This window comes from Homalodisca vitripennis, unplaced genomic scaffold (assembly GCF_021130785.1).
Source record: "Homalodisca vitripennis isolate AUS2020 unplaced genomic scaffold, UT_GWSS_2.1 ScUCBcl_6400;HRSCAF=13599, whole genome shotgun sequence".
In the NCBI taxonomy this organism is placed as follows: domain Eukaryota; kingdom Metazoa; phylum Arthropoda; class Insecta; order Hemiptera; family Cicadellidae; genus Homalodisca; species Homalodisca vitripennis.
The window spans coordinates 12097-35528 of record NW_025782514.1 but is presented as its reverse complement, the minus strand read 5'-3'; the positions used below and the strand labels follow the sequence as shown (position 1 = coordinate 35528).

At 35.3% G+C, this 23432-nt stretch overlaps 1 protein-coding gene across 1 annotated transcript; it reads left to right on the top strand.

The window, feature by feature from the left end:
- Positions 1-1547: 1547 nt before the first annotated feature.
- On the top strand, positions 1548-20052 carry LOC124373781 (mitoguardin-like; the record flags this gene model as incomplete). The annotated part of the gene is made up of 5 exons (XM_046832121.1): positions 1548-1678; positions 5620-5788; positions 10668-10901; positions 19108-19278; positions 19491-20052. Coding segments are annotated over 5 exons (864 nt in total), but the record flags the coding sequence as incomplete, so codon positions are not given.
- Between the last annotated feature and the right edge of the window lie 3380 nt (positions 20053-23432).

The following is a 23432-nucleotide window of genomic DNA, read 5'->3' as shown; positions in this document are numbered from 1 at the left end:
GGGGGTCCGCACCCCTTGGACTCCTCAGGGCTACGCCCTTGGAAGAGGATTTTGTTTGTGTGCTATTTTTAAAAAAAATGGTAACATGTTCTTGCTTTTATCAATTTTATACACTGCAACTTGCTAATGGTTTTAATTTACTAGTTTTTAATCTAAGTTTGATCGGCTCCTATACAAAATTTAGAACTCATGAGAGTTCTTTAACTGCATAAAAAATAATATTATTAAAGGGGCAATCAATTAAGTTAAATTTTCTTCCCCTTTTCAAAATTAAATCACTACTTGCTCTTAGATAAAATGAATATAAAAAGAGATTTTTATGGTTTTTAACACCCCAATCTCCTTGTTATGCAAATACGTAAACAGAATATTTAAAACCATTTGTTTTCCCTTTTTTCCCCTAACCCAAAAGAAATGAAGGTATGTGTGGGTACGGGAAATTTCAGTGTGCCTTTGATGAAATAATTATTTCTATGAATGAATTTTAATTGTCTTTTACAATTAAACAACTGAACATTAATAACTTAAAATAAACCAATCTATATTCTGATGTTGGCAAACACATTGAAATAAGTTTAATAGTAGTGTGTCAAAATAATCTTTATCATTTCATATATTTCAATAGTTTATTTAGAGTTCCAGTTAAAACTGCATGCAGTATTTATATATATATATATATATATATATATATAATATACACCACACATCTACCACCGAACTTGGCAAGGAAAAGATTTTGTGGGAGCCCCTCTCAAGGACTGATATTTTTCTTGTAGTGGACAGTCCAACTGCTCATTCCCCAATTAGTTTCCTTAAAACAGTTCTTAGCCCATTTTGATGAGAAAAATCTTTCAGCAGTATGTGTCAGTAAAACTAAATTATTTAAATTGATTGCCATAAAAAGTAATTGAAAATCAACGGGGGGGAGGGGGGTCCGCACCCCTTGGACTCGCTCACTGGCTACGTCCTTGGAAGAGGATATAGTTTGTGTGCTATGTTTAAAAAAATGGTAACATGTTCTTGCTTTTATCAATTTTATACACTGCAACTTGCTGATGGTTTTAATTTACTAGTTTTAATCTAAGTTTGATCGAGCTCCTATACAAAATTTAGAACTCATGAGAGTTCTTTAACTGCATAAATATAATATTATTACAGCGCAATCAATTAAGTTCAATTCTCTTCTCCTTTCAAAATTCAGTCACTACATGCTCTTAGATAAAATGAATATAGAAGAGATGTTTATGGTTTTTTAACACCCCCAATCTCCTTGTTATGCTAATACAGTAAACAGAATATTTAAAACCATCTTGTTTTCCCTCTTTTTTCCCTAATCAAAAGAAACTGAAGGTATGTAGTGGTACAGGAATTTCAGTGTGCCTTTGATGAAATAATTAGTCTATGAATGAATATTAATTGTCTTTTACAATTAAACTTACGTATTAATATTTAACCTACCAAGGTAATGAAATCTTTGTATTGTGTATAATTCATTTTAGCTTTCAGTATTCAGATGTATAAGTCAATCTTTATCGTAATTTTATTAGAAATATTTGTCTGTTCAGGTAGCAGATCTGAGAGAGTTTGAGGAGTTTGCAGACCTTTGGACAGACACAGAGAAGCTACCCTTGTACCAGTCTGCTCTCAGGCAATTTGAGGATGTGGGCATTCCGTACAGGTGTGTTTCTGAATAAGTGGTACAGGATTTCTTAGGATAAGCTAAAGATTTCATAGGAATATACTTATTGCAATCAATCTTATGCAGATATCATAGAGTATGTTTGTATGAGTATATATTCAACAATAAATTTATTTAACTTCTGGCATGATTTGTTGTGGATAGCAGTTCACATCAAATTAATCTGAACAAATTCAACTTAATAAGTTATAATCCATACATAAAAATAATTGATAAGAATCAATTACATACATACATTTCTTACATTCATACAAGAGTTGTAGTTTACTCTTCATGATTATATATAAGTGTAAATTGTCCTGATATGGCTGATATATTCGAAACAGATTGAGATATTGATGTAAAATCTTCACCATACCTACATTTAGTAAGTGTATATTACACCTTCAGAGTGTACAAATAACCCTTAAAAGAAAAAAATAATAAAATATCTACACATGAAATATTAGAAAAATCAGGTTTCAGAATGTTTTGAGGATTCTTACTATAATTGGAATAATAACATGATCTTTTTTAAGAGACCTGCATTATTTATTGTGTGTTTGTGTGTGTGTGTGTGCGCGTGCGTGCATGGATGCATGCACTTGTGTGTGTATCTTCATAAGATTAATTATTTGTTCAAGAACAACTCATCTCTGATTTTAACGACATTTCGTTGAATTAATTGTTTCAGATTGTACAAGAAAGAAATTGGAATGTTAGATCACTTTTAATAGACTTTAGCCTTGTGTAATTAATATAGATATGTCCAACATTGTGGATTAAAACTTTGAATTAAACCAATAAAGTACTATAGTCGAATAGATATAACTTCCGAATTGGAAGGGTGTGGAGGGGGCAGCGAGCAGTGGGGAGACTGATGCCGCGGTGTTGCCACGTTGGTGCGGGCACTGCCGTGAGCGATCACTTTCTCACCGAACACAGAGTAGAGAACATGAGACGGTGAGCGCCAGCGTACTTACCAACAAACAACGCGTCAGTGTGTGTTGTCTTTTGATTGTTTATACTAGTAATCAGAAACGAAATTTCTCTAATTTAACACAAATATGTGCGATATTAATATGTTACCATTATACTATATAATAATCTACAACTACTAAATAATTCGGATATCATGAAGGACAAATAATTTGGGTACTCTGAAAACCTAATATTGCATTCACAGCACGAATATATTTATTGCGGGGGCTGTCAAAATACTTCAAACACCGTCAGCATACATTCTGTTGACGTATGTTTCCTGTGTTCCTTGGTCAGTTTGCACTCTATATTCGTCAGCAAAATCTTCAAAGCCACTAGTTTCACTGTCACTGTCATCTCCATTCACGTGAATTATCATTTCCTCTACACTGCTGTTTCAATGAACTTCTTGTGCCCAAGCTTCTAAAATAGATTTGTTTTGTGTGCTTTACGATATCCGTCCATTCTACGGTTGTAACTTGTTGAAGTCCTTCTTCGGTTAACCTCCTAACTTCAGTCATGTTAAATGTTTTATTGTTCCGAGCAACGTGTTCCTTAACTTGTGCCCAAACCATTTCTATTGCATTGAAATGGCGATGGTAAGGTGGCAGTCTGACAATTTTATGTCCTTGGGCTTTAGCCATCTCATCTATAATATACTTGGGGTCCGGTGGTTTATTCATTTCACATATTTCTAACAACTCGGCTTTTGTAAAATCTTCTGCAAATTGTATGTTATGCTCGCGAAGCCATGCCTGAATTTCCGCTATTTTGTTACCTTGCGTTGGGGCCTTATCTAAAATCTTGGAGTGGTATGGGGCGTTGTCCATAACAATAACCGATGGAGCAGAAAGGTTAGGTAGAAGTGATTCTCTGAACCATTTTGAAAAAGTGTCATGGTTCATTTCTTCATGGTAGTCTGTGGTTTGCTTTGAAGCAAATAACAAGCAATAATTAGCAACAAACCCTCCAGATGTACCAGTGTGCAGTAAAATAAGCCTACCACTTTTGCCAATATGCCTTTGCCGATGTGGCAACAGTGCCTGTTGCTATGGCAACCGCGTCAGACGCTCCTCGCTCCTATTGGTCAAGTAGCCAACCAGGCAGTTCTCCCTCTCACTCCAAAGTCAGAACGCCCCGCCCCGCCGATTCGGAAGTTTATATCTATTCGACTATAATAATAATTTTTTACTTACTAATAATACTTAATAAAATTAAATTATTCAATAAATGCCTTAAAAGTGATGCATTAAGTATGAGTTGGCTACTCATAATTCAAAACCAAAATTATTTTTTCAGATCTTGACTTTTAATTTGCAATAAATCTAATAAGTAACAATAAGTAGCATCTAATTACAAAGTAATGTAATATGTCCAGGATCTCAAATTTCAATTAAGAAATTAAAATCAGACTATACCATAACATCACAGACCTGAATTGTTAGTAAACTGAATTTTATAACTTAAGACATTCATTGATTACACAAAGATGAGTAAACACAAAAAAGTAATACTTTTTACAGCATAAATACATATTATATACTATATATAAAATTATATGTATTTATATTGTAAAAAGTATTAAAATCAAAATACTATAAATATACTATGTGTACATGTAGTAAATTTATGGTATTCGTATATATATATACAACATTTTATTAAATCTTACTAAACCCTTTTTGATCTTTCAAAAGTCAGAAATATTAAACTTGAGAAGTAATTTTGTTTTACGGATATGTATGTAGGTATGCTCTTTCTAATACAGCAAAAACCAATGTATCATTTACATCTGGGTAACCCTATGGTTCACTAAAATTAAATTTCGAGGTATTGGACTGGAAAGGTGGATTGATTGGTCAAGTCTTTTAGGGAGGAAAACTGATGGAATGGAAAGAGCTCCAGTGGAGTAAAAGGTTGCTAGCCTGGACATTAGGGAATTCTGTCCCCTGCCCATTTGGATTGGAGGGGCTTTAACAGAGCTGGTCTCAGTCTTTCAAGGACACATGACTGAGATATAGAGCCCAATATCCCTCCTCGTGGGATCTCGACAGGAAGTAGCACCTGCTACCAATCTCACTCATCCTGAATATCGCGTCACTCCGGAAGCAAGCAGAACGTTCCTTTTATGATTAAATGCAAGGCTCTCATCTTTTTGTCCTAAGTGGAAAGATAAGTTTGCTTTTATCCAGTAAAACACAAGCTTTTAAACATAGTGCCTTTGTAGATGTTCTATGAATTACAACTTTAAATGTAAAATTGATTAAGTTCAAATCTGTTATAGAAGTAGTAGTCATTGGTAGCATTCTTAGTGAGTCTCACGCAACCACAAGTTGCAATAGGGCAGGAGTTCAAATTTTCCAAAGATTTCAGTTTCAGCTATCACAAAGTAAAACTGAAAACAGAGTTAGAATTCTTATAAGTAATTAAAAACGTACTGTTTTAAGAGGGTGTCTATATTTTCAGTAGTATACAATAACATAGGAGCAATATGAGTACACATTACAAGCACTATAGTAATTTCTATTATCGAGTAACTTGCGGGAGGAATAGTACTTACACAATTATTGAAGAAGGTTATTAGCCGGCTTCAAAAAAAAGGGAATATCACAGTTATTCTCATAAGTACTAAGGTTTGCTATTCATGCAATAAATCACAGTTCAAACCAACTTGTGTTATTACACATATTTTTTACATCTACAGGTATTTTTTATGATGACTGTTCAAAGGTATGAAACATTTTCTTATTACAGTATTGTTATTTCTTTTTGCAATTTCTCAGGTAGGTATTTTCAGGTTACCTACTTTAAAATCCTTAAGAAGCGTACTTTACAATCCTCTCCCACAAATAAATGGATAAACCCAGAAGTATCAGAAGATTTCTTGATAGGGGTAAAAAGAGTGCCATTGTGTATACTCATCAGCAAACGCTGTGACATGACACAGTGAAATGTTACAGGACACTGAGGACAGAGATGGTTCACTGCAGCTCAGATGTGGAGTACCTCTGCAAGTTGCACTGTATCAGGCTGGCCTTCCAGTGGCTCTTCCAAGACACTGCAAACTGGACCTGGTTTGCCAACAATGGACGCCAAGTTCTCTATGACTTGTTGCTGTTTGCAGAGAAGGTAATCAATTAATCACTTCTGCGAGGTTAAACGATGTTACATTTTATCTTTCGACAGAAAGTTATAAAATAGGATAATCTTTTCATTTATTCTACTGGATGCAACCACATAACGTGTATTTACTATGAATCTATGGTTTAGGAATAAAAACCGACTCTATTATTATCAAAGGCGTATATAGAAAATTATTTTCGAGGAGGTCGGAACATTTGGGTTGTTTAGGAGTTATAAAATGCCCTTCAAAAAAGAGGGGCTTAGAATCTTTTCCCGGGAAATTGTTGAGCTTTAAGACTCATAAATGTGATCTCGCTTAAAACAAACTACTGGATGGAATTTTATTGTTTGCCTTTCTACATTTCTGGGAGGATGGGCCTCCTGAGTGCCCCCTTATACACCCATGATTATTATAAACATAGAACATTTATTTTTATACAGTTCCAAAATACCATATTGACTAGAAAACTTAATCTGAGCACCCCTACTGCCTGATGAATACGAAAGCAATACTCAGCCCCCTGCATGTGCACTGAAGCATATGAATTACAAATGAAATAGCATCATATCATAAAAATGATGTTGACACATACAAACAGTGACTTCAAGGTCAACACAACAACCAATAACTAAATTCCTACAGCAATCGTACTTGGTAACATGTTCAACAATTGTAGTTCCTTGTTATGAATTTTTTACTTTGATAATAAATGTTTATTAATGAAAGTTCTCAACTTCTATGATTGAAAAACTATCTCATCTTACTCTCCAGTGTCAGAAAAATGATGGATTTTTCTTTCCCTGACTAATGTGCAGGCAAACTCATATGATTATCTTGGCTTTCCTCTTCTGATTTTTTTCTCTAGCACAATCAAATCCAGGGTAGAGATTACATTGATGATTGCATAGCAAGTTATTATTGTTTTTGTCAAGGTTATAATAAGCAAATGTATCAATCCCAATAAAATAAAGATATGTTTTTAATCCATAACAAAAAATGAGCATATAAATAGTCTCGTTTGAACTTTAAGGGAGATGTTAAATTCCTTGTGGCTATTGTGATAAATGTAGAATACACCACCTTTATACAAAGCAATCTTTGAAGAATTGTTTGAAATTCACAAAGCAAATAAGTCTCTCTACATTCTCAAGATCACTTATTACCTAAATTGCATGAAAGAAACACTGAAACACTGCTTTAATACAGATATATATACAAAATCATATATATATATATATATATAACAGGGTGTTCTGAAAAAAGGTGCCCATAAGTCAGGGCGTGATTCTTCACATCAAAATAAGAAAAAAAAGGTCTAATTAACATAGGTCCGAAAATGCTTAGTTACCAAGTTATACAGGGTGAAAGATTTCGTCTAAATTTCAGTTCCCCTGCTGCAACGAAGCCCTAGACTGCCGAACTCTTTCGAAGATCCCAGGTGTCTCACGTATCCTTTGAATCCTGTTAACAATCCTTATTCGCAACTCTTCTATGGTATCCACAGCGAGTCGTAGACAAGCGTCTTTAAATGTCCCCATAAGAAAAAGTCTAGAGGAATTGAGGTCAGGTGACCTTGCAGGCCATGCTACTGGGGCTCCTCGACCAATCCATCTGTTTGGATATGTTTCATTTAAAAATTCTCTTACTTGTAATGTGTAATGACTGGAGCTCCATCCTGCATGAACCACATGTTGTTGCGTGTGTATAGTGGCACATCTTCGAGTAACTCATTCAGATTAGTCGTCAAGAAATGTAAATAATTTTCACCATTGAGCGTATCAGGTAAAAAACTAATAAAAATTTTATCACCCAGAATAGCAGCCCATACGTTTATAGAAAACTGATATTGGTGACGGTTCTCTGAAATAGCACGTGGATTTTCAATTGCCCACATGTGAGTATTGTGGGTGTTAAGAATAGCCATTCTTGAAAATTTTGCTTCATCAAGTAAAGATAATGTAATTTAAAAAATGTGGATTTCTGCACCTTTGGATAAGCCATTGGCATAGCTGAACACGAGGAAAGTAATCTCGAGGCAAAAGAGCCTGGACCCTTTGATAGTGTTAAGAATGCAACTGCTGCTCGTGTAAAAATCTTCCAGACAATTGAATTACTAACACCGAAATCCAAGGCTAGTTCTCTAGTACTTCTTCCAGATGATTCTCTATTTCGTCCAACACGCCCTCCTCCAATTCAGCTGTACACGTTGTACGTGGCCGTCCTGATCTACCAACTTTTCCAGATTTAAAGGTTCCCGTCTCGCTTAGCCTTCTATGAATGGAAGAAATCAGGGTGTTCTGAAAAAAGGTGTGCCATAAGTCAGGGCGTGATTCCTCACATCAAAATAAGAAAAAAAGGTCTAATTAACATAGGTCCGAAAATGCTTAGTTACCAAGTTATACAGGGTGAAAGATTTCGTCTGAATTTCAGTTCCCCTGCTGCAACGAAGCCCTACGGGTATTTGTTGGCTGTTAATTAAGATGTACAATTTAGCGTACTTTATGTAAAATGAACTGAAAAATTGAATAAAACCGTTTCCAGACCTGTAGCTACAGTAATTTTTAAGATATGTGACGAAATACGCGAAACTTGGTCCCGAAAAACAAGTTACATTTAGGTTTGAAGCAGGTTTACTATGTTAAATGTACAATAAACACAAAATATTTTTTCACGGTACTTGTAGAAAATTTAATTTCGAAGAGAAAGATGTAAAATAAAGTCTATACTAGACAAACGCAAAACTTTAAAAAATAATCCTTAATTACATACAAAACGCATGAAAAATAGACAAAATCTGTTAAGCTCTCTACAAATGTAATATTGAAATTAGAACAGCTGTTTTATTAAAACAAATTAATGAGTTACTATTATTTTTTATCAAGTAAATATTTTTAACAATCATACATTATCATACATAAAAAAGTTATCTGAATTATCATTCAACAAAAAAGTTACACTTGTCCTAAAAAACTAACCACGTCACAGTAGATGTTCAAAATGTTTCCCCTCATTCAAAATACAAGCATCCAGCCGTCTTCTCATAGACTGCCGAACTCTTTCGAAGATCCCAGGTGTCTCACGTATCCTTTGAATCCCGTTAACAATCCTTATTCGCAACTCTTCTATGGTATCCACAGGTGAGTCGTAGACAAGCGTCTTTAAATGTCCCCATAAGAAAAAGTCTAGAGGATTGAGGTCAGGTGACCTTGCAGGCCATGCTACTGGGGCTCCTCGACCAATCCATCTGTTTGGATATGCTTCATTTAAAAATTCTCTTACTTGTAATGTGTAATGAGCTGGAGCTCCATCCTGCATGAACCACATGTTGTTGCGTGTGTATAGTGGCACATCTTCGAGTAACTCATTCAGATTAGTCGTCAAGAAATGTAAATAATTTTTCACCATTGAGCGTATCAGGTAAAAAAACTAATAAAAATTTTATCACCCAGAATAGCAGCCCATACGTTTATAGAAAACTGATATTGGTGACGGTTCTCTGAAATAGCACGTGGATTTTCAATTGCCCACATGTGAGTATTGTGGGTGTTAAGAATAGCCATTCTTGAAAATTTTGCTTCATCAGTAAAGATAATGTAATTTAAAAAATGTGGATTTCTGCACCTTTGGATAAGCCATTGGCATAGCTGAACACGAGGAAAGTAATCTCGAGGCAAAAGAGCCTGGACCCTTTGATAGTGATAAGAATGCAACTGCTGCTCGTGTAAAATCTTCCAGACAATTGAATTACTAACACCGAAATCCAAGGCTAGTTTCTCTAGTACTTCTTCCAGGATGATTTCTGTATTTCGTCCAACACGCCCTCCTCCAATTCAGCTGTACACGTTGTACGTGGCCGTCCTGATCTACCAACTTTTCCCAGATTTAAAGGTTCCCGTCTCGCTTAGCCTTCTATGAATGGAAGAAATCATTTTATGAGTCGGTAACTGTCTATGAGGAAAATGTTCCTGATAGAGTCGTCTAGCCTGACGACTGTTGCAATGTGCAATACCGTACATTAAATGCATGTCTGCCATTTCACCATTAGTGTACATAATATTCATATTACCTGCCATGATGAATAAGATATTATTAGCTATCAAAAATTAACTTCAACGGCACTCGCACTAACTTGTATTAAAAGTACAGATCAACACACGCACTTAATGAGCAATGGAAAAATAGCTGCTTGTAATGTTTATTTAAATTATTATAAACAATGTTACATTGTTAAAACATATGTTTTAAATAGAAATTATTTTGTTTCTCAAATCAAATATTTTAATAAAACAGCTGTTTTAATTTCAATATTACATTTGTAGAGAGCTTAACAGATTTTGTCTATTTTTCATGCGTTTTGTATGTAATTAAGGATTATTTTTTAAAGTTTGCGTTTGTCTATTATAGACTTATTTTACATCTTTCTCTTCGAAATTAAATTTTCTACAAGTACTCGTGAAAAAATATTTTGTGTTTATTGTACATTTAACATAGTAAACCTGCTTCAAACCTAAATGTAACTTGTTTTTCGGGACCAAGTTTCGCGTATTTCGTCACATATCTTAAAAATTACTGTAGCTACAGGTCTGGAAACGGTTTTATTCAATTTTTCAGTTCATTTTACATAAAGTACGCTAAATTGTACATCTTAATTAACAGCCAACAAATACACGTAGGGCTTCGTTGCAGCAGGGGAACTGAAATTCAGACGAAATCTTTCACCCTGTATAACTTGGTAACTAAGCATTTTCGGACCTATGTTAATTAGACCTTTTTTTCTTATTTTGATGTGAGGAATCACGCCCTGACTTATGGGCACCTTTTTTCAGAACACCCTGTATATAGACCATTGTCTGAATTGTAAAGTACTGTTTCCTTTGCCTGCAGGATACCAAGGACTTCATGGTGGCCTATGAGGAGATGCTGCTGTTCCTACAGGAGAAGAGCTGTTGGACCGATGTAGAGACGGAGCTGAGTGTGAAGGGAGTTAAAGCAATGACGTTCTACGATGTTGTCATGGACTACATCCTGATGGATGCCTTCGAGGACCTGGACACTCCTCCGTCCTCTGTCACCGCTGTCGTCCAGAACCGATGGCTGTCTAATGGCTTCAAAGAGTCGGTGAGTGCTGTCAGTCATTTAATAACACTGAGTTCTTTGTTTAGAGTTGATTTTTAATCATGTGAATTGTGCAGGTAAAAAGAATTTTTTCAGACGTTTGTCATCATTCAGTGATACAAGAATTCAATAATACTACGTTTTGTGATGTCTAGTGTAATTTCTACCGTAGTTGCATAGTTAACATAACACATAATTACAATCTGGGTTGTTCATTTTAACATGAGTTCTTGTGTCACTGGCGATGGTAAATGTCTGAAGAAATCAAGTTACCTCCACTATGTTGTAGTACTGAAGAACAATTCAAAGAATCATGACAGTACAGTCATACTCACAATTTATTATCAGATTTCTTCTCCATCTTTCATTGTAACATTGCCACTTTTATCATGGTTGTTTCATGTACCATCAGTGTTACACTCGCATTATTGCTTATCTTGTAAATTCATTGAATTCATTTCCAATTTAAGTGATATTCTGGTTGAAAAAAGAATTGTATTACTACAAAATAAAGAGATGTATTAATAAATGAAAAGTAGAGTTATTTGATGAAATGTTTTAGAACAATTTTAACTGTTGAAAATTTATGTTTTAGTTGATAAGAATGATTATAAATAACATTTATTTTTTTGTTTTATTCTATGGCCTAGCCAATTGTTTGTATGCATGGTAAACTGTTGAACGAGTTAACCTAAAGGATTGAAATTCTATCTCTATAGTGGTATTGAAAATGTTACACATCGACCCATAGAGTGTTTTAATTTCTGTCTGTCAAAAATTACTCTAATGACTCTGTTCTTATTGGTAACCATGTTTACATTGAGAAAAACAAAGATAAACAAATTAGTATATAGTATTTTGTGAAGTTTAATCATATGACATTTTTCAGTAACTTATTAACACATTTGACAAAGATACATTTTTTTTTTGTTTCATTCAAGCTTAACCTACAATGGCATTTTTATACTAAGTTGTGGACCACAGCTTAGAATTTGATAACAGTGTTAGAATATTAATTTATTACTTTACATATATAATCATAAGAGTGTTTGTAAAAGTCTGGGATATAAGGATAGAGTCCTTAAAACAAACAAAAATACTCAGCCACCTGAAAATCAATAGGATTTTATCACTTAATAGTTCCGTTTTTACTTATTTGCATGATTTTTCAGTTACAAGTGGACTGGCTTGTTTCTACTTGTGTGTTGAAGATGAAAAGTAAATATTATAATAAATTTAATGATTACAAAATCTAGGATGGTGGCTTAAAAATAAATTCATATATTTAAAATTAGCCACTATGAAGTTAAAAGAGCATTTAAAGGAGTTTCTCCAACAGTTAGTGATGAAATCAGATATCTGTCTTTTGAGTATGTCCACTGGATGCATGTTAAGTTTCGTATTAGTTAACTTTTACAATTGAAATGTTGTGTAAAACTTCACCTCTACTTCTTATGTATCAAAATTTAAAATGGTGAGCATTAGCTCATTGGAAGTTGTTTTTTGCACTACAATGTTGTCTGTGACGGTGAATGTGTGGGCTTTCACTATGACCTGAAGTATGGTATGCGTTTAACTTTGTATCATATGCTAACTGTACATTGAATGAAAATTTTTTGTTATATAACATTAGAAGATGACTTATAACCTATCAGCAAGCAAATTAAACCCCTCATACTTGTGTCACACAGTCTGTGCCTTCCAATTTCTTGTAAAATTTATTATTCATCTGATGATTTCTTTTTTCTTTTTCTCCCTTGGGGCAGCCTACTGCCATGCACTTAAGCCTCAAGGGCTTTTTGCGCACCCCGGAAACACACCATGAGGCCCACCAGTCTACAACTTCAGCAGTTCCACAAACCGCCGAAAACAACCTATCAACCTCCTGGGAAAATTCACCACCCTTATCCAAACTACCAAAGATGGCATACCGCTCTCTTGCTATTGTAGGGCAATCAAAGAGCAGGTGCTCAGCAGTCTCCTCCTGCTTATTACACCTTCTACAGAGTGGATCCTCCTGAAGGATGCCGACTCTGTGAAGATGCTTCCTCAGGTGACCATGCCCCATAATGAGACCAATAACCTTAGAAGACATTGATCTGTTTAATGAGAGAAGGTCCGAAGCCACCCTGGAGGAAGGTGACTGTAATACCATTCTACACAATCTCAAACCCGGATGCAACCTCCACCTTCTCTCATGCTCCGCGCGAATCCACCTCGAGGCAACCCTAGAGGATTCACACCTTGGAACACCGCAGAACGGTTGAGGGCCCGTCATAATTGTCGCTGAGCCCTGGTTGGCCAGGGCATCAGCTCTTTCGTTCCCAAGAATCCCCTCATAACCAGGAACCCAACAAACGGTCACATTGTTGGTTCTGGCAAGGGAGGAAACGACCTGATAGCAATCCCAAACCAGTTTGGATTTGATCACGCAAGAATCACGCCATCAGCGCTGCCTGACTGTCCGTGAAAATATTAATCGTCTTGCTCCTATATCGCAGACAAAGATTCTCATGAGCACATTCCATAATAGCTGCGACCTCCGCTTGAAAAACTGTCGGATACGGACCCATAGGGACCATCAGCTCCCTACATGGTCCCCACTCCCAGAATTCCAGCGCCTGTGCCGCTTTTTGTTTTAGAGCTGTCTGTGAACCATTCGAGCTCCGCTGGTGGAAGACGTTTCCTTCCCTCTGACCAATCATCTCTAGAGGGTACAACAATCCTAAAGGATTTGTCAAGGGAAAACTTTTGTGGCTTCTGATCAGAGATCATGTGCAGAACATCCTCCTGTATCAGAGTGCTAATTCTGCAGTGCCCACCACTGCAACCCGACCAGAGTCCCATCTGCTGAAGATGGTAGGCACTCCTCCTGGCCATAGCCCGAATGACAATGTCCAGCGGGGCGAGGTTAAGACAACAGTCCAGAGCCTGGCACACTAGGAAAAGCCCCAGTGATAGCAAGGCAGGCCATCCTTTGGATACCCGCCAGACGAGCTACCACTGTCTTGGCCTCCGTTTTTGGCCACCAGACGACAGCTCCGTACATTAGTGCAGGTCTGACCACGGAAACATAAAGCCAGTACAAGAGCCTCGGCTTCAGTCCCCAGGGCCCACCTATCACACGTCTGCATTGCATTAGAGACCACTTCCCCCTGGCACTTCCCGTCTAGTCTTTTGACAGACGGATTTTTTTAAAGTGTCTGTAGCCTGATCTACACAATTTAGTGTTATTTTATCAAGTTTTTAGCAAGTTTTCTAGATTTTTTATGTTTAGAAACATGATTTCAGAAGGGAAATGTGTGTGTTATTTTATCCATAAATATATATACAGACTTATGGTAAATATTCAAGTCGCCTTGTGTACTAGTGCTTTTGTGTACATTTTCAATCATTTATGAAATATGTCATCTATAATAAAGAAGTAGTAATAAACCACATGTACGAGCATGTTCAGGTAGTTAGAAAATTTAACAAAGTAAATTCATGAAAAGTAGACTTTTCATAGGCTCTATGTCTTTGAGGTAACTGTTGTCAGTTGGTTAAAGTACTTTTAATTAAGGGAGAAACATCCATCAGTACAATAATAATAATAATAATAATAAATTCGTTTATTTGTCGTAAAACATGTTACATGCATTGACAAAGTCTAATTCAGCTACAGACTAAGTAGCATTGTCTCTAAATAATATTTAATAAGTATAATACATAAATATTATATATATAACAATATAAGACATTAATTGTCTAGTTGATAATTATACTAGTTATATTATGAGTTTATCTTAAAACAATCATTAAAAGTCTATTTTGTTAATAGAAAAAAACTCATCAATATTATATAAAGGGTTTTTTAATAGCCATTCATAAAGTTTATTTTTATAAATTTTAAGAGGGTATTTTTCTATCAAATGTTTCAATTTGTTATACACCTTCAAGCCAATTATAACATGACTATTCAAAGATTTGCTCAGTCGACAATATTCAATTAAAATGTTATTTTTGTTTCGTGTGTTATAATTATGTGTTTGTGTATGGTTTATTAAGTCCTTATTATTTAAAATGTAAACAGATAAGTCAAACAAATATAAATTAACTATTGTAAGTATTCCTTGGTTAATGAAAACAGGTTTACAATGATCAAGATATTCAGCTTTACCAACAATTCTAACAGCTTTCTTTTGAAGCACCAGTATTTCCTGAACTCTAGCACTATTTCCCCACAGTATTAATCCATATCTCAAAATTGACTGAAAGTATCCAAAATATGCAGTCCGAACATAATTTTCACTTATGCAGCAAGATAGACGTCTCAATAAAAAAATAATTCTAGATAATTTAGTAGACAGAAAATCAATGTGAGGTCCCCATGAAAGATTATTATCAATATGAATTCCTAAAATTTTTGATTACACTACTTGATTCAAAATTAAAACTATTTTCAGGAATTGATTTTAAAGTAAACAAAATGTTTTGAGTTTTAGTTTCATTCATTAAAAAACCGTTTTCTTTAAACCATATTGATGCCTTGTTTATTGTGGTGTCGGTTAATTTCTTTAGTTCATTCAGGTTATTACTACTATTGAAAAAAGTTGTGTCATCAGCGTAGAGAAGCGTATTAGCATCAACAGCCAATGTTATATCATTTATATATATGATAAAAAGTAAGGGTCCAAGTACAGATCCCTGAGGGACACCGTACTCTATTTTGACTTCCTGTGACCAACTTCCTTTGATGTATACTTTTTGTGTTCTATTGATGAGGTATGATTTTATAAAATCAAGGGCACTTCCATGAATTCCATAATGCTTTAATTTGGCTAAAAGAATACTGTGTTTGTGTGTAAAAGAGTACAAGACAATAAGAGTGGTAGTATTTCTAACCGTGCAACCTAGGCAGGATGAACTTTCTGACATAGAAAAAAAGGAATGTAGGCTAATCTATATAATCTTGTACAGCTTGCTACACCTATGTCTTTTGTCATCTCGATCGACAGAACACCATACTTTTTTAGGGTCCCCACTTCGGATCGACAGGCAGAATTGAATATATCAAAACAAAAACAAAAACCTATTGGAAAAGTTCCATTCCAAATTTCATTGAGACTGCTTCACCAAAACGCTCAATTCGCAACTAACAAACTGGATGCACTTCAGCTCATGTGTGAAGATCTGAACACAGATGTACTTGTTGTAACCGAAAACGGGTTCAACAGTAAACACATTGAGCAATGTAAAATTCCAAATTTTAAATTGGCGAACTCGTACTGTCGTAATCACTCCAAAGGAGGTGGGTGGTCGCAATTTTTTTTTTTGAAACAAAATTTCATTTAAAAAACTTTTCCTATTCAAGAAACAGACGAGAAACATTTTGAAGCAGTCGGAATTAAACTTAAAACCCAAAATTCAAAATTAATTGTCATTGGCATCTACAGGTCTCCCAGTGGCAACGAAAACATGTTTTTTACAAAATTAGAATCCTTACTAACGGACCTGACGAATCATCACCTTGACTACATCCTGATGGGTGATTTTAATATAAACGTCTTGGACAACAACCAGCAAACCACAAAACGATTAGCAGATTTATTAAGGTCATTTGATCTCGAGTTGCTTGTCAAGACCCCAACAAGAGTGACAGCAACGACAAAATCTGCTATTGACAATGTTATCTCCAACCTTCCTAATGTCGCAGTGTCTGTGGTGAATACAGCGATTTTCTGACCACTATGGCCAAGAGGCCGTAATTAGTGGAACAAAATTCATTAGGGAGCCCAAAATTTCCAAAACCGTAAGAGACACAAGGCCAGAAAATATCGCTCTCCTCAAACTCTTTCCTTTCGAAAGAAAAGTGGGACTTTCTAAATTTATCCAAACCAGTTGAGCAACAGTTTGAAACTTTTAATAGTTATTTAAACTTTTATTTAGATCTATGTTGTCCAAAAAGAACCATCAAAATTGGTCAAAAAATGACAAACAATAAATGGATCACTAAAGGAATTCTCATCTCGAGAGAAAAAACTTAAGTTTTTACTCTGAAATTTATAAACAACCACAAGATGACAATTTTAAAACATTTTTCCGGAAATATAAAAACAATTTATAGAAAGGTGATCCATGCAGCAAAAGCATATGAATGTCTCAAAAGCGATTATATCTTCAAAAAACATTTCTAAAACTATTTGGGGCATCATTAACAATAAATCAAATCCTTCAAAAATAGCACAGATCAAAATTGGGGATCGGCTTTTGGATGATGAAACTGAGGTGGCTAACGAGTTTAACAAGTTTTTTGCAACTGTGGCTTGTGACCAAGGCCCTCGGCCATCGGCTCCTGTAGCAAACTCCACGAGAAGACAAATTCCATCAGCCTCTATGTGCTTGGCACCGGTCGACGAGAAAGAACTCGTCAGTATTATTCAGCAGCTCCCAGCCAAAAAATCGAATGATCTTAATTCAAACTCAATGCGGCTCATAAAAAAATGCTCGAAGCATATTGTGAGGCCTCTGACCGCCTTGATAAATTCCTCATTTCATTTGGGAGTTTTTTCCTTCACTCCTGAAGATGTCAAAAGTAACCCCTATCTTTAAAAAAGACGACCCTACACTCATGAATAACTATCGGCCTGTCTCTATTTTGCCTATTTTAAGCAAACTATTTGAAAAGTTGTTTTTAGTGCGAATGCTTCAGTTTCTGAATAAAACACAATCAGCTCTCAAATGACCAATTTGGCTTCAGAAAGGGCAAATCGACAATAGATGCAATTGTGGGTCTTGTCGATATGATTGTAGAGGGATTGGAAAGTCGAAATCACACTTTAAGTGTGTTTCTCGATTTATCTAAAGCTTTCGATTGTGTTTGACCATATTACACTGCTTGACAGACTGGAATCACATGGCATTCGAGGCGTGCCTCTCACATGGCTTAGTTCATTCCTAAGCCATAGAACTCAAAGTTGTCCAAATTTCTAATCATATTTCAAATTCTGTAAATATGAGTTATGGAGTTCCTCAAGGATCCATTCTCAGTCCAATTCTCTTCCTGCTTTATGTTAATGACATAAAATCATCACTACCACACGGGAAATCGTGCAGTATGCTGATGATACGACTCTTTGTTTTAACGAATCTTCGAAATCAGATTTGGAACAAAACGCATTTGTTGGAATGAACAATTGTGTCCAACATTTTCATAGCCTCAATCTAAATACAAATTCATCTAAATCTAACGTTTTAAATTTCACTTTAAACCCAGTAGACTTTGAGTATGGACCTAGCGTTATGTTAGCGGATACAATACTAGAAGAAGTCTATTCCTCAAAATTCCTTGGAATTTACCTTGATCAAGGTTTTGACATGGAATGTTCACATCGATCACGTTTGCTCAAAATTAGCCTCAGGCATTTTATGTTCTGAGGTCTCTAGCCAAATACTGCCCAAGTCAAGTTCTGATAACGGCGTATTATGGCTTGATTTATCCGCACCTCACTTACGGATTGGTACTATGGGGTGCCTGTGCAAGGAACCAATTTTCAAGAGTGTTTAAATTACAGAAGCAAGCGATCCGCACCATTGCAAAATTAAAGTTTAGAGAGTCGTGCAGGTCAACTTTCCAAAAGGTTTGCAACTGTTAACTCTGCCTAGCCTCTACATTTTACAAACAAACGTTGTATTGTATGTCTAAATGTGCTTTGATTACGGGTCGAGACATTCACTCGTACGGGACTAGAGGCAGAGACAACTACCGAACTGGGAGACACAGGACGGTGGTTTATGAACGCTTGCCTTCACAGGCAGGGGTTCATTTTATTAACAGATTGCCTAATGAATTAAGAAAAGCCTCGACGCTCAAGGCGTTTAAAAACTCGTTTAAAACGCTGTTTAGTGTCAAATGCATTTTACAATATAAAAGAGTTTCTGGAGTATGACTGGGAGACCACACAATTATAAGACTGACTCTAGAACGAAGTGGGAATTATTGGCGATGGATGAACGTGGAATGAGTGATCAAATGTATGTCTGAATGAGAGCTCGATGTGGTATGTATGTCCAAATTTTAACATATTTGACGTTTGCTATACAAATGTGTTTTGTCTCCGCAATAAAAAATTGACTATTGACTATTGACTATTGACTATTGTATTCTGTTTGCATGAGTGTATTATTTAGATTATTGTTTTGAAATCTACTATGTTCACTTCTGTTGCAGGCTTTAACAACGGCGGTTTGGTCTGTTCTGAAGGCAAAGAGAAGGATGTTAAAGTTCCCAGATGGATTTATGGCACATTTCTATGCTATCTCAGAACAGATGTCCCCATTGATGGCATGGGGATTTCTGGGACCAGACGAAAACCTCAAATCTATCTGTTTGTACTTCAGGGTGAGTAACCAGTGATTTATCTGTAATTGTTTGTGTTTAAGTTTGTGCCTACAAAGTGTAGGCACAGAGCTCCAAATTTTCCTCATAGTATGATGAAAAAAGCTAGGACTATCTATTGCAACATTCAATTTTGTACGGTTATTTTAAAGTTATTCCTGACCAAACTTATTTTGATATAATAGAGTTATTATATGTAAATTTCATTATTACAGGAGCAAGTCATGGGTTTTCTAACAGATGCCTTCAGTTTCCAAAAGACGAGATACACCACCGTTGAAGAGTTGGCCGAGGACGTGTTCAGTCACATCAAGTTGCGGGTGAACAACATAAGCCGCCGCTTGTCGTCAAGAGACTTGCAGAACACAGTTTAGTCAGACCTCGTAGATGTGTTCTCGTCACTCCACTTGGCCTTCTTCAACCTCGTTAGTTGTTCCTGTCTCACGTAGCTTTAAGTGCGTACTGTATTTAGTTCTGATTGGATAACCTGATTTAGTTTGTACTAAACTGTAAGTATTGTAAATTTTGTCTGTGTAAAATGTCTTCTGTCGTGTAATTTCTCTGTAACAATAAATTATATTTGTTTTAAATTATTTATATAGTTTATAATGTGCAGTATTCTGTCATTTGAGCTAAACTCTTCATGTTGTTTGTGATCCGTATCAACACTAGTTATAAAGAGATAAAAGTAGGCTAAAATTCTTAGTATATTGTGATTGTTTCATTTTTTAGGATTATTGTATTCCAATTAAATAAATTTAATTTTTGTCTGATTAATAATTTTTATTTTTGAACGGATGCAGCTAACATTCAACTTATGAAAGTTTAAATAAAATTAAAATAGCAGATACATTTTTTTTAAATCCGTTTTAGATTTAAAAACAATTTGCTGTGAAACAAAAATATTTCCAAACAATTGTCATTCTGTTTATGAGTACAGAGAGAACATGTTTAACTTAAGGGTGACTATCAAACAAATGGTTTAGGTCCACATTATCTAACACGTCAAATCTTTTTAATATTTGTTGTAATTCAGTGACAGATGCATTATTTCAGTGCGGTATGGTTCACTGGTGACTCATTAAGAGGGCAGACTCTGGCATTTGATAGTTTGGTGTAGGTTAGCACTAAAATGCTCTAGGTGAATTTGGTGGACTACCAGATTGTGTTCCTGTAGAGGGCACCACTGTGTTCGGTTTGTACTTTTAAGTGTCATGAGCCACCCATGCAGCACATTATTTATATTCACTTAGACAATATTGAATATTTATTGAATAAAGCTTTGAAACATGATAAATCTAGAGATATGCTTTTCAGCATTGAGGCTGATACAATAACTTAGCAGACAATAAAAGTAGTTGAGATCAGTGTGAATAAGGTATTCAGCTGCATGCCAGAGTCACAGGTGACTCATGCCATATAGGAGAATGTATAAGCAAAACAAATCATGTGGGGCATGAGCCACTCGTGACCTATACATAGTAACACACTTCATTGCATTATAAAATATATTACTCACCATTTCAATTCTTAATGAAATCAGTAAAATATATTAAAATATGTTCTGCAAAATAGAATAGTTGATGAAATCTGGTAGAGTTCCTAACTAAAATTGTACCATGAGTCACGGATGAACCATGGCGCATTGAATGTGATAAGCAACCATAATATTTTCCTAGTCACCGGTTAACTCATGACTTTTTAAAAAAACGATCAGTAAGATATCGAGTTTGTGTGCCACCTACACTCATTTACAAAACTTACATCTATCTCGCAAAAACATGAAAGGGCTAAATTAGGAGAGGTTTCAGAATATAATGGTTAGTTCTCAAACACAGTTTTATACTGTGTTCAGTGTATTTCATGTTTTGTCACAATATTGTATGAAATGGAAAGATGAGGTAACAAAACACTCAACACAAAACTTATTTATACACTTGTGAGTCTTCAAAAAAACAAGCTACATTAAAAGTGGGAGAAGAAATATGACGTACTTCAAGTCTTCACCTCCTGTAGCTAGGGAGCTCACAGAACCGTACACAATATTATACACTTGGGAGTCTTCAAAAAACAAGCTACATTAAAGTGGGAGAAGAAATATGACGTACTTCAAGTCTTCACTCCTGTAGCTATGGAGCTCACAGAACCGTACACAATATTATACACTTGTGAGTCTTCAAAAAACAAGCTACATTAAAGTGGGAGAAGAAATATGACGTACTTCAAGTCTTCACCTCCTGTAGCTATGGAGCTCACAGAACCGTACACAATATTATACACTTGTGAGTCTTCAAAAAACAAGCTACATTAAAGTGGGAGAAGAAATATGAACGTACTTCAAGTCTTCACTCCTGTAGCTATGGAGCTCACAGAACCGTACACAATATTATACAACTTGTGAGTCTTCAAAAACAAGCTACATTAAAGTGGGAGAAGAAATATGACGTACTTTAAGTCTTCACTCCTGTAGCTATGGAGCTCACAGAACCGTACACAATATTATACACTTGTGAGTCTTCAAAAAACAAGCTACATTAAAGTGGGAGAAGAAATATGACGTACTTCAAGTCTTCACTCCTGTAGCTATGGAGCTCACAGAACCGTACACAATATTATACACTTGTGAGTCTTCAAAAAAACAAGCTACATTAAAGTGGGAGAAGAAATATGACGTACTTCAAGTCTTCACTCCTGTAGCTATGGAGCTCACAGAACCGTACACAATATTATACACTTGTGAGTCTTCAAAAAACAAGCTACATTAAAGTGGGAGAAGAAATATGACGTACTTCAAGTCTTCACTCCTGTAGCTATGGAGCTCACAGAACCGTACACAATATTATACACTTGTGAGTCTTCAAAAAACAAGCTACATTAAAGTGGGAGAAGAAATATGACGTACTTCAAGTCTTCACTCCTGTAGCTAGGGAGCTCACAGAACCGTACACAATATTATACACTTGGAGTCAATGAGTGGGGGGGGGGAGGAGGATGATGCTTGGATAGGTACCAGCTACATATATGTATAATACTGTTTGTTGACTTAGGGCTATTATATAGCCTGCAATTCAAGTCACCATATAGTACACTGTGAGACTGTAGTTAAGGGTAAAAATACATGTACAATAATTAAACTACTGTACTATACAAGGAACCACCAGAGAGTGCAGTTGGCGGCGACCAATAGAATGGACTGGCTTGCGCGACGTTGCCACACAACTGCCGCTGCCGCCCGGCACGGCTGGCGCATTGTGGCTGATAAACTGCTGCGCTATCACAACTAACACTGATACTGAACATTTAAAACTTATCAGTATAATTGAAAAAACAATATTTAAAATGGCGTTGACAGTTTGCTATATTATATTTAAATTACTTGTATAGTTTATTAATGTTATTACAAACTAACTATCGATTAAAACAAACAAATCGTACCCGTCAGTTAGTCAGAGTAAAGTACTTGCTTATTTCCATATGATACAACAATCTTTTCAGTGATTTTAAACGATTACTAAACACACACAAAATTAATATACATGTTGCTTATATTGGACACTGCATGACGTGTTGTTTGATTAAAAATAATTTAAAAAATTTAACAATATAATCAATTTTAAAATTATGGAACAATTATATTTTTAAATTATGAAATAATCAAATTTTCCACTAAATAACTTTTAGGGCCTACTATTTTAAAACTTACTTTAGAATTTTATAAGAAAGTGCATTCATATTATAAAAATACTTGTGCTGAATGATTTTTCAACTATGGCCAGTTTAAATATTTAAATCACCCACGTGTGAAAACAATTTTACATAACACAGATTCAAGACTATTAATAGCCAGGTAGGAAAAATGCTTTCACATGGTTATAAATTTATGAGAAACCGAAGTGCGTAACAAAACCGTTGCGGCAACAATTCCCACCGTTATGTACTGAATAAGTATATTTATGGAAAAGAACATAATATGTTCTTTATGAATATATTATACATTTTAAATAAATATGAAATATATTATATTTCAGTTGTATTTGATAACTTTCTTACCAAATTGAAAATCCATTTAACATAACATGATTATACTATGCAAACATGTAATGCCTTATTATATATCAGTGATAATGGCATTATCTAACTGTTAAATACGGGAAATT